The following is a 12,231-nucleotide window of genomic DNA, read 5'->3' as shown; positions in this document are numbered from 1 at the left end:
GGCTGGTAGCCCCTCGCTTGGATCACTGGACCGCCTCGTCCAGGCGACGTGGCGGTCTAAGCCACCACTGCATGATGGCTTGAGTCGCACGCGTTAGGATTAGCTGGCGCCTTGTTAGTCGTTACATACAAGAGCCTCACTGTTCCTTAACATCGACCACAGATGTCTTAACATCTCAGACTGATGGGGGATACTACGTGTAGACCAACGAAAGTTGTTTCCGTTACAGCCTCGTAAAGGAGGGAGGGGCAGGCAGCCATTTAATATCCGGAGTTTAGCCCTCGAGGCTCTTTGGCAGGCGAGTCTGAGCAGCGGTGTGAATTCTCGAAACACCTCCAACGGAGGAAGTCCGAGTCTACTCTACCAGATGACCGGCCCATGGAACATTTCCGAAAATATGATTGCCGGTGGCTTTCCCCTAAAATAGGTACGTAATGAGTAGGAACCGGACAATCAATTTGCAGCTTTCCTGGCTGGGATTGTACTTGCGATTCCCGCTCCGCGAGGCTAAGTCAACATGCGCAGATTCTGAAGAGACGATAGCCCCTCTACAGCCTCCGCCCATGATCATCCCCGCGACGAAGATTTCCTTTCCGATCGGCATTCCGTCTACGCTAGATCGATAGTCAGCCACGCAAGCCTGAACACCGGCTCTGATCAGGGTCGGGACAGCGACAGCGTTGACGACAGACATCCCATTGACAACAAAGACTCTTGCTCAAGCACAACTGGAATAGAGAACGAAGGAGAGGATATATTGAACCAAGAGGAGGATCTGCTAAGCGAAGGAGGCAACCCTAGTACATCGGGCGAAGGGGATGGTATATTATCAAGAGAAGATCGGGGGAGTCCATCTTCCACCGAAGACGAGGGAGGCAACACCGATCCAACCCAGTGGTGCTCCCCGTGCACCCCAGGTCCCGATTCCCGCTACAAAACATCAAGCCGAAATCTCTCGGCCTGTATCGAAACTCCCGGGGTGGGTCTAATAACATCATAAAACTCGAGATAGAAGAGAGGCTAACATATATCTGTATAGTACCCTCGTACCACATTTCATCGACGCGATTACAATTTCAGATGATCTGAGCGACATCACGAAGGTTGAAGAAAGGCAGCTCCTTGCTTTGCGAGATCGTAAAGCGAACCAGTCGCTCTCTCTCGTACAATATAGAATGATCCAGAGGAATATGGAGGAGTCGGCTAGAAAGGCCGCGTGGGGGGAGAGGAGGATAGAGAGTCAAAAGCGGTTCGAAAGCCTCCTGGAGACGGAGGTCGCGGCCATTAACATGACAGCTGCCACGACAATAATGCCCCCTGGTGGGCCTTCAGATTTATCTAACGGACAGTCGTCCTCGCGGAAACGACCACTCACGGCCGGTCTATCCGTGCTTGGAGAAATGGGCGCTGATGTTCTCAATATGGACGTAACGGAGCTGCAAAGCTTCATACAGCGCTTGGAAGACCGAGCCCGGCAGATGGGTGCTTCAGAGTCAAAACACCAGCTTTCCTACAGACACCAAGTTCTTTACCGGATCTTGGAAAACAAGTGCGTCGATGATAAATCAAGGCAAGGCAGCGACTTGAAACGACGAACGGTGCTGTCGCCGTCTTTCTTTGACCCTCCTCAATGGGTTGGAGGGCAAGGAAAGACCGGCACGCTGAGGTGTCAAATCCCCTTGCAGAATTTCGACTTGTTCCTGGAAAAGAACAAGGACATATCCTTCTTCGTGTATCGGACGTACGTCGTACCCGAGATCTCGGCGCAAAACCATCGCCAGATTACCCGCTCAGGTGAGACGGAGGACATTCCCGATATCACCATCAACGAATCCATTCAACCAATCACCGACGATCTTGTGCATGCCATAAACGCGCTGCTGGAGTCACGAGAGGACTATGGAGACCTGCACCAAGAGTTCCAGCAAACATCTGAGCTCCGAGCCCCGTATTTGTTCATTTATCATCGCCGCCAAGAGCCGGATGCGGTCTTGGGAGGTCTGGATTCGTCAGCAAAGGAGCAGATGATGCTCTTCTGGAACTATGTGATGGAAAGGTACGGCGATGACTACGCAGCCGCAGACGCCCTCATATCTCAAGGGAAAATCACATCAAATTACGTCAAGTACCTATTCAAGCCTGGCGACGTTATCATTCAGAAGTCCAACGATCAACACCTGGGTTGGATTGCCAAATCATGGGCATCGCCTATCCGCATCTACGCAACGTCGCGCAGAAAGGCGGAGATGGCCAGAAAGGGTGCAGCAATCCCTCTCTACGGCTCGAAAGAAAGTTCGAAACTCATGGCCACTGATAAGGTGATGATGCAGGATTGGGAGGTCAGTGCCTGGCAATGGGACTTTGATGGACATTTCCAGCGCCGGGATGGGAATCTGTTATTCTCCACACAAATCGGGGAGAGTTCTATGCGGAATGGGTCCGATGTCAAGGACAAGTCTGCTTCCAAGACCAAGGACGATGCTGGCGAAGTTATCGCCATCGATGAGCTCAATGTGTTTCCCATTCAGCACGCTCCCGCCGAAGTTGTGGCGAAGCTTCGACGGCGAGGTCAGGTTTTCTGGAAATGCCGGAATCGGGCCTTTGTTTCATATCGAGAGAGTGACGAGGACAGTGATGAAAATCTTGTTTGTTTCCGCCCTTTCCTTCCTCTTAACATTGTGGCCAAGGATTTTCTCCTAACATTTAGTCGGCAGGTGGACGAACGCTACGTGGTTGATCTCCAGACTTATCGAAGCCTTCACAAAGACAATCTCCATGACGGAACAAGGTCGAGGAATGGTCTAGCCGACGAGCTTGGTCCCGAGGCGATGGCCAGAGGCGAGCCGCCGGACGACCAATTTGAGCTCCTGTTGCCAGCCACAATCAAGGGCTTCAACTTGCGGAGGAAGAAATGGTATGACCTTGTTGCCGAAAGGGTTACTGATGTCAAATGGAACAAGGAGGCATTCTCCAAGGTGGTTATGGACCACAAGGCTAAGGACCTCATCAGGGCGCTCGTCAGTAACCAACTGGAGGCCGAGCAAGGCACCGACCTGATCGAAGGAAAGGGCAATGGGCTCATCCTCCTGCTTCACGGTAGCCCAGGGACTGGGAAAACCCTGACAGCAGAAAGTGTCGCCGAAATCGCGGAGAAGCCTCTGTACCGAGTTACCTGCGGTGACGTGGGCACGAAGGCCGAAGACGTCGAGACATATCTCGAGTCTGTTCTACACTTGGGCAAACTCTGGGGTTGCGTTGTGTTGCTAGATGAGGCGGATGTTTTTCTCGAGCAACGCAGCCTTGAGGACCTCCAGCGGAACGCCCTCGTTTCTGTATTCCTCCGAGTACTCGAATACTACGAAGGAATACTTATACTAACAAGTAACCGAGTCGGCATCTTTGACGAGGCCTTCAAATCCAGGATCCAACTGGCCCTGCATTATCCTACCCTGGGCCCGTACCAGCGTTTGCGTATCTGGGAGAACTTCCTGGACAGACTGGAGAAGTTCGAGGACGATTCTGTGGATATTGCCGACCTTCGCGATCACTTGGATGATCTAAAGAGAGAAGAGATGAACGGCAGGCAGATCAGGAATGCAATCACCACGGCAAGGCAATACTCGAAGTGGAAAGAGCAAACTTTGACGTACGCTCACCTGAAGGACGTCATTGAGGTATCCGGGCTGTTCGACAAGTATCTCAACAAGCTCCATGGGGGGTTCACGCAGGATCAACTAGCCGAAGACGAGGGGCTGAGGCTTGGATGAGGTGTGTGTGCTTCCTCAATATGCTTCAGTCATCACACCATGCAAGAGTCTAATTAGTTGAAAGCTCCAAGGTTTAAATAGTTAATAGACTGCTTCGGCTCCGGGTAAAGAGTAATTTGAGAACCTTAACCAACTCTACCGGCTCTACAGCCACTTCTCTTGGGGGGATGCCTCCCGAGGAACAGTGAGGCATTATGGTTTCTAACCTCATGGTGCCACACCTCGGAGAAACAGCCGACGAGATACTTGCCACAGCTTCATCGTTTGCCACTTGAAGGGGTCAACCAACCCAACCCAAACCGGAACCGAGTGTACCTCGACTCTGTCCAGCTCCTCGAAAACACCATCCCATGTCGATTCTTGGGAAGACAGCCCGACCAGCAGAGAAGTCGGATTCTTCCAATTTCTCAAGTGCCTGGGCCTTGTCGTCTGAGTTCGGCCATATTAGCTTCCTAGTCCCCGTAGTTCATCGCCGGTGTTAGCTACAGCCTAAGCACCGATCCCATGAACGGGCCCGGTGTCCTTTTGGGAACCGACAAGGAAGAATTACCACGAGGTGGTGCCCTGTTCCACATGACCCGTCCTGAGACTTCGGATTGATGGTGGGGCGCTAAGCTGTATTGAATGGACAGAAGCTTGTTGTAATTATTCGAACCTTTTTGTATTCAGATCCTAACCTTCGTGGACGACAACCTTCGTGGATGATAACCTTCTTGGATGATAACCTTCTTGGACGATAACCTTCTAGGATCGGGACCAGAGGCATATATAGGTAGTGAAACTATCCGCCTGATTCAAAACCACGTACGATACCATACTTTGTCAGAGATAGGTACTAAAGCCGGTCTTTCTGCTCCCTCACCTTGACAACGAGCCTGTTTCCCCACGACCTACCTGCTTTCCAACTACACTTGCTAATATCGAATGCTGTCAAAATTATTTCTTCCAAACTTGAAGAACGATGGATCACTTCGGTATAGGAGAGAAGCCCTGGCTCAAACCGGTGCAGTTCGAAAAGCTGATGGGCGGCCGGCCCTGCGCGTCGGATAGTGCTCTCTTTCGGCTCCCCAAACCCCTTCTCACTGATATAGCGGAATTCCTCTCCGACGACAAACCCAGCCTTGCTTCGCTCGCCCTCACGAACAGTGACTGCCAGCAGCTTGCCCGCTCGCGCCAGTTTGCCAACGTCGTGTTCGACCATAGAGAATACAACTACGGCCTGGTGGTACACCTGGCTCAGGAGAGCTTCAGCGATGATGATGGGACACCCCAGATAAGACACTGCGTCCGGAGTATCCAGTTCGGCATGATATTATCTCCCTACGTCTACGTGGACGGTTTTTTAGACCAGGGTCTTGAGAATATTTTAGCTCTCCTTTGGTCGCACCTTCCTCACCTCACCTCCATAACCTGGCATGGCCAGTTGTCAACCAGCCGCTATCTCACCCATGCCATTGCTAACACCGCCATCCAACACCTCCACATCACCAACATCTTCGCCAACCACAACTGGCTTTTCACCATACCGGACATGCCACACCTGCGATCCCTCAAGCTCTCCCTGGACACGAACCACTTCCCATCCTCACTCACGAGCCCCTTCTTCGAGATGCTGCTCAAAGGGTGCGCGGCCAGCCTCGAGTCCCTGGAGTGGCGCGGGCCAAAATCGTCACCACAATTCATCGATATCCCTGATCGGCCCATGTACCTCTGGGTACAAGCGAATGGGCTGGACTTCAGCCATGGGCCCATCCACTTCCCTCGGTTGCGGTGGCTGATGCTCGAGGGGTTGATAGTCGGACCGACCCTGATGCATTCCTTCCTCGGCGCGCGCCTCAGGCACCTCACATTGCCCTTGTGCCCCGACCACACGGTAATATACAGGCTCCTCGCCGGGTGCGACACCATGCGCGACCTCGAAACCTTGTCCATGCCCCTCCTGACGACCGAGGATGACGCCGAGCTCGCCCTCGACTTCGTGGCCAGACACAGTAGCAGCCTGGAGTTCCTGTGCCTGCAGGGGATGGCCGGCGCGGTCATGGACGGCGTGGTGATCCCGCGGCTGGTCGAGGCGGGGCTCCCGAACCTCATCTCGCTCTCCCTAGAATGGTGGACGGCCGAAGCAGACCTCGACAATCCCATCAGCGCCGTCGACATCTGCTCCAACTGGTGGGGCAGCGAGGTCCTACCACGGGGGATAACGCCGCCGCCGAGGTGGACACTGTGGACCCCAATACGCCCCGTCTACGTGCCGGAGCAGTCCCTGGCGTTGATCGGGAAGCTGGACACGCTCAGGCAGCTGCGCCTGTTCGCCGGGGGACGGGAGTGCCGGGATCCGGCGTGGTGGATGGTCGACTACCGGGCCATGTGCGCGCTGCTCTCGGGGCTCACGAAGCTGCACACGCTCGCCATATGCGGCGATGACTACGGCGACAGCGTCGCCTACAATGTCTGGAGGGGTACGCGGTGGGGGAGGGGGGTCGGGCCCAACGACGTCGAGGACTGGGCGGAGGAGGATATCGACGATAGGCTCGTTGATAACGACGACGATGACGATGACGCCTGGCCGTACGAGTATGTCTTCTACTACGTCGACCACCGCAGCTGCATGCTGAACTGGGCGGAGAATTTCGCCGCCGCGCTCCCCTCCCTGGAGTGGATGCTCTGCGGGTCGACGCCGATGGGTGTCGAGCCCCCGGACGAGGAGGGATTCCGGTGCGTGTCCGCGCTCATCGAAGGGATGGACAGGTGCGAGGCCCAGCTCCGCCAGTGGTTCACGATGGACGTCGGTGCGGATGCGGGGCGCCAGTAGTCTCTCCTTCGACAGTGTCCATCACGGCTGCATGGCAACGGCTGGCTCACCGACGACATCGATGACGAGGTGTCTCCCAGCTCCGGCTGTGGTTCAAGATTGTGCGTGCTGTTGTGTCTAGTGGGGGGATTAGCAGAAGAAAAGAAAGCAGAAGAGAAGAAAAGAGAAAGGAAGGGGGAAAAGGAAAGAGGGAAGAACAGAATAATTAATGGACATTTTAGACCTGACAAGCCGGCTCCTTAAGAGAAAATAAGACTGCAATATAGAATCATGCCCCAGAATACTCCGCCCCAGGCCCTTGTTTTCCTCAATTTCCAGCCCCCTTTCCGGTGTATCGGCCAGATGCACTGATGATTACTCCTGGCTGGCGATTGCTACCAGCGACGGTAATAGCGACAGCGTCATTGCCATCAAGGGATGGCAATGGACTTTGCCCTGTTTGGCTGCCCTGTTTAGGTGCCTTGTTTGGGTATCTGGCTTGACGGCAGTTTGTGCAATAATAATAGCCGGACCGGGTTGAAGAGCACCTTCACGAGTCACCACATGAATCCAAATAGACGATAGTCCCAGAGCGATACTAGTCTTCCATTCGCATAATCACTTGCTCCTTTATTTTTTGGTTCGATGAACTCCAACTCCAGGCAGCAGGGCTTCCAAGCAAATGAGTCTATCACACCCCTTCCTCGCCCAGTTTTCTATCTACACCCAGCCCTTGTTTCTCTATTCAACCGGCCCAGCCTCAACTACACGGCCCTTGTCCAAGACGATGCGATAGTCGGCGTCCCTAACTGCCTCGACGCGATGCGCAATGGTGATGACGGTGCTCTGCCTCAGCTCCTCCCGCAGGACTTCCTGGATGTGGAACGCCGTCTTGGCGTCGATCGAAGCGGTAGCCTGGCGAAGCAAAGAGTGGTCAGCATGTTGTATCCAAGCGGGAAAAGAAGGCGAGAAAGCATGAGAAAAAAAGAAATCACCTCATCCAGAATCACCACCGGGCTCCTCCGCAACACCGCCCTCCCCAGGCCAACAAGCTGCCTCTGGCCCTGGCTGAGGTTCCTCCCCCCGGCATCGACGCGGCTCCCCAGCGCCAGGTCTGCCGCCGCGCCGCCGCCGCCCAGCACGCGCGCCAGCACGGCCGCGCACTCGGCGTCGGAGTGCTCGCGCAGGGGGTCGAGGTTGACGCGCACCGTCCCGGGGAACAGGACCGGGTCCTGTGCGACGAAGCTGACGGACCGGCGGAGGGCGTGCTTGTCGGCGCGGGCGACGTCCACGCCGCCGATGCGGATCGACCCTGTGCCCGATCCGGCTTCTGCATCGTCGTCGTCGGTGTCGGGGAGGACGGCCCCCACGAGGGCCAGCGCGAGGGTGCTCTTCCCGGAGCCGGTGCGGCCCGTGACGGCGACGGTCGAGCCGGCGGGGATGCGGAAGGACGCGCCGACGAGGGCCGGGTCGAGGCCCCGGGCGTAGCGCAGCGTGACGTTGTCGAAGACGACGTCGTCGTCGTAGGTCGGCCAGCCCGCGGGCGGGGTCACGTCGCCCGCCGGCTCCTGCTCGAGGTCCAGGAGCTCGATGACGCGCTCGACCGAGACGAACTGCATCTGCAGCTCGCCGTACTTGCGGCAGAGCTGGTGGGTGGCGAGGACGAAGTTGCCGGCGGCGGCGAGCACGAAGGCCACCGAGCCCGAGGATAGCCCTGAGCGGAGGGCGGTGACGGTCATGGCGAAGGTGGAGAGGGCCGAGAGGGTGTCAAAGCGGTAGGAGAGCCACGCCTGCAGCGACCAGAAGAAGTGATCCATCTTCTGGAAGTCGTCCGTCGTGCTGACGACGCGGGCCTGGAAGTTCGGCTGGGCCCGGAAGGCGCGCACCGTGGTCAGCCCCTCGAGGAGGGTGCCGAAGTTGGACATGAGCGGGCTCAGCGACGTCGTCTCGAGCCGGCGTAGCGACTGCGACGTCGGGAGGAAGCGCATGAAGATGTAGACGAACAGCGAGGTCATGATGAGTGTGAGGACGAGGAAGACGGGCGTCATCGCGGCGATAACCACCACCGACGAGAGCCAGCCGACCCCGGACCACGCCACCTGCATCACCTGGTTGGCGATCTGGCCATCCATGGTGCCAATGTCCGACGTCACCCGGTTCATTAGCCGGCCCACGGGCGTCACGTCGTAGAACCGGAACGTCGCGTTGCTGACCCGCCGCATGACGTCGGTGAAGATGCGCTTGCCGGCCTTGTACACGATCACCACCAGCGTGAGCTCCGACAGCGTAAAGGCCAGGACCTGGCCCAGCGCGAGAATGAAGAACCAGAACAGCCACGGGCGGACGTTGGACTCCGGGTTGGGGAGCCCGAGGCTGATGTCGAGCCAGCTGGACTTCTTCTGGGGATCCTGCAGGCCAATCTGCCATAGCGAGGGCTCGTGTTGTTGCGAACCCACCCACTGGCCGTAGAGTGACGGGGACTGCGACGTGTGGTAGGCTTCGGCCCATTGCTTTAGGAACCAGAAATAAGCGATTCTAACGACACGGAAACCGACAAAGCAAGCGACAGTAATGGCCCACCAAGTCAGGCTTCCAGCCTTCACGTAACGCCAGTAGACGGATGCAACGACCCCGCCTTCGGCCCGGTACTCCTCCTCGATGAACTTGTCGGGTATGGCCGTATTCTCCGGGTGCGCGGCCTCCTCATCGGCAACGTCGTCGTGCTGAATCGTGGCCGTCTTCGCAAGGTGGCACAGCGCCTCGCTCTCGCTCATCTCTTGCCGATCAATGGTCGTCACGCGGCCGCCCTCGACGATGTCCAGCACCTGGTCCGCGTATCGGAGGATCAGGTCAACCCGGTGCGTGACGAAGACGACGAGCCTCCCGGCCATGAGCGACGCGCCCTTGCCGTTGCCGTTCCCGCCAAACAGCTTCCTCAGGATCGTCTCAGCGGTTTGGTGGTCCAGCGCCGCGATGGGGTCGTCGAGTAGCAGGATTCTCGACCGGCTGTACACGGCGCGCGCGAGCGCGACGCGGGCCCTCTGGCCGCCGGACAGGCCGACGCCGTTCTCGCCGATGAGGGACAGGTCACCGGCCTTGAAGTTTCCGAGGTCCGGGAGGAGGCAGCATGCGTCGAGCACCTGTCTGTACCGCTGCTCGTCGTAGACGGCCGAGAAGAGTATGTTCTCGCGGATGCTCATGCTCTGCAGCCACGGCGTCTGGGCGCAGTAGCCGACCATCTCGTCCGGGACCCGCCTGTCGCCGCCGTGCTGGTCGAGCTCGCCGAGGATCGCGTGGAGAAGGGCCGTCTTGCCGATGCCGACTTCGCCGCAGACGGCGGTCAGCCCGGGACGGCACGAGAACGAGACGCGGCGGAGAACCTCCCTGTCCATGCCGGGCCAGGAGAAGGATGCCTTGCGAAATTCGATATCCAGGAGGTCGTCAGCCATCGGAGCAGCAACTGTCTCGCTGTGGCCGTGGTCGTCGGCCTCGCCTCCCTTATCGGGCTCGGCCATGAACGCCTCGATGCGGCCCATAGCCACTCGAGCCTTGAGCAAGACCATCAGCAGGTCGGGCAGTTCGCGCATGCTGTTCTGCAGCAGGTTGAACAGCTCCAGGGCCGGGAAGGCCACGTCGACGGTGAGGGGCTTGCCGGTGATGACGGTGTAGCCGTAGAAGCCAGCGACGGGGAACATGTACGCCGAAAGAATATTCACGGTGGCTATGGCCTTGTTGAGCAGGTTGACGACGACCATCTTATGCAGCTCCACGCGCCGGCTCTCGAGGATCTGGCGCAGCCACGAGTCCTGCCAGTCGTACCAACGGAGGTGGCGGATCGCCTCGACGAACTCGGTGGTTAGTTTCAGCTTGGTGTCGGTCGCGGCCCGGCGCGAACGCTCGATGCGTAGGAGGGCCTTGGCGATGCCGAAGTTGATGACGAGCCCCGCGAGGAGCAGCGCTATGCCCAGCAGGGAGGCCGGCCCGAGGAAGCCCCAGAGCAGCGCGAGGGACAGGGCGAAGGTCAGCGGCTTCGTGATCAGCTGTGAGAACTCCCAGAACCGCTGGGCGACTTCGTAGACGTCGTTGCGCATCAGGTTGAGGATCTTGCCGGTGGACGCGGGCGTCTCGTCCGGTGCGAGAGGCACTGGCTTAGACTTGAATCGGCGGATAAGTCTGTGGACCCAAGACGGACTGCTGGCTCTGGCGGTGGAAACCGAATCGTCGATCTCGCCCAAGTCGTCTCCCTCGCCGCCGCCAAGATTCGTATTGTCGGCGCTGGGAATCGTAAAGGCCTTCCGGCGCAGTGTCTTCTCGAAGATCATGGTGATCATCTCGCCGCGGGAGCGCTCATAGCACCGCCGGCTAAACCAGATGGAGAGGACGCCGGACTGGGCCTGGGCCCACCGACTGAACAGGCTCAAGACTGCATATGTGATAGCCACTCTAGTTCCCCGGCCCTCGCCGCTGTCCAATGCGGCAAGCAGGTACTTGAGGAAGACAACGCTGCTCAGCGCGAGGATGCTCTCGAGGACACCAAGGCCGGCGGTGATGAACAGGTCGGGTCCATTGGCCTTGACGAGCCGGCCGATGACAGAGCCCTTGACTTCTCGGAACAGGAGGTGGAGTCGAGTGTGCTGGAACTGGAGCGGGAGGAGCCAGACGTCTTCGTCGTTGAGCTGTCGAAGCTTGCCGAGGGAAATCATGGGCGACATCCACGAGATGGTCAGCCACTGCCACAGGGTAAATGCGTCCTCAGGGCTCCGGAGACTCGAGGTCGGAGCGGTGAAGGGCTTGCTGATTCCAATCGAGCCAAGGCTGGGGTCCCTCATGGGCATGTTGAGAATCGTGGCGAGAGACAGAAGGGGCACGGATGCTTCGGCCAGCCATACAACGCCGACCCATCCTCTCAGCAGCCCCGGCACGGCCATCGAGAGCACAAGCTGGACCAGGATGAGAGACCCATGGATGCTGATAAGGGATCCTGGGGTGGTACGAGGGCGCTCAATAGCCAGGATAAGGCAAGAAATGAACTGGAAACCAAGACAATCAGCTGTCTGCAGGTTCAATTGTCGTCGCAGAGGGGGCAATGGGATGAGCATGAGCAGTGAGCACTACTTACCGAGGGGACGATGAGGATCGAGGAAACCGGACTCTGTCTGAGGCCAAGCTGAGAATACAGCCCCATCGCCAGGCCCGCCAGGGACAGGACAGTCAGCCATGTCAGCGTGCGAGTCCACGTTCTCCGCGCCTTCAGTGCCGGCCCGAAGTCCCCCTCGGCGGCGAACTCCCGGAGCCAGGCCGGGCGGCGGCGCCATAACGGGAAGAGGGTGTAACGCAGCAGAAAAACGGCCAATGAGATCCAGAAGGGGATATGGGCGACGACGCCAGCGCAATGCGGTCCAATGGTGGCACTGGAGGGGATCTATGAGGGGACGCGATTAGCTTTTGGACAAGGCGGCCAGCCACGGTGATACTCTCGCAGCGGTGTGCCACACACCGAGGAGGGGTAACTCGAATTATTTGGAGGGCAACACAGAGAGGGGGAAAGTAGCGAGGCTGGGGGGGAAAGCCTCACCCAAACGTCTGTACAGCAACTGTAGCAGGGCCAGAGATCGCTCCAAGCCGACGGAGAGACCATCTCGTGCGTTGCCAGGAAGTCGTCAAGATGGGTCG

General features: G+C 58.0%; 3 protein-coding genes across 3 annotated transcripts; 2 read left to right on the top strand and 1 right to left on the bottom strand.

Annotated features, from left to right (window-relative positions):
- The first annotated feature begins 722 nt into the window (after nucleotides 1-722).
- On the top strand, nucleotides 723-4,072 carry QBC33DRAFT_50082 (uncharacterized protein). Its single transcript, XM_060425685.1, has 3 exons — nucleotides 723-979; nucleotides 1,040-2,645; nucleotides 2,715-4,072. The coding sequence occupies exons 1-3, from the start codon at nucleotides 819-821 to the stop codon at nucleotides 3,765-3,767; spliced, it is 2,820 nt and encodes a 939-aa protein (XP_060284457.1). The 5' UTR covers nucleotides 723-818; the 3' UTR covers nucleotides 3,768-4,072.
- Nucleotides 4,073-4,278: 206 nt separating this feature from the next.
- On the top strand, nucleotides 4,279-6,855 carry QBC33DRAFT_585261 (uncharacterized protein). The gene has a single exon (XM_060431430.1). It carries the CDS (start codon nucleotides 4,729-4,731, stop codon nucleotides 6,577-6,579), a length of 1,851 nt encoding a protein of 616 aa, XP_060284456.1. The 5' UTR covers nucleotides 4,279-4,728; the 3' UTR covers nucleotides 6,580-6,855.
- A 1-nt stretch (nucleotide 6,856) lies between these two features.
- Nucleotides 6,857-12,178, bottom strand: QBC33DRAFT_585249 (uncharacterized protein; the record flags this gene model as incomplete). Its single annotated transcript, XM_060431429.1, has 4 exons — nucleotides 6,857-7,473; nucleotides 7,554-11,588; nucleotides 11,678-11,980; nucleotides 12,134-12,178. Coding segments are annotated over 4 exons (4,557 nt in total), but the record flags the coding sequence as incomplete, so codon positions are not given.
- Nucleotides 12,179-12,231: the final 53 nt, after the last annotated feature.

The sequence above is a fragment of the Phialemonium atrogriseum genome (genome assembly GCF_030411735.1).
Source record: "Phialemonium atrogriseum strain 8032-3 unplaced genomic scaffold QBC33scaffold_10, whole genome shotgun sequence".
Taxonomy (NCBI): domain Eukaryota; kingdom Fungi; phylum Ascomycota; class Sordariomycetes; order Cephalothecales; family Cephalothecaceae; genus Phialemonium; species Phialemonium atrogriseum.
The sequence above is the reverse complement of the archived record's forward strand: the minus strand, read 5'-3'. Positions and strand labels throughout refer to the sequence as shown.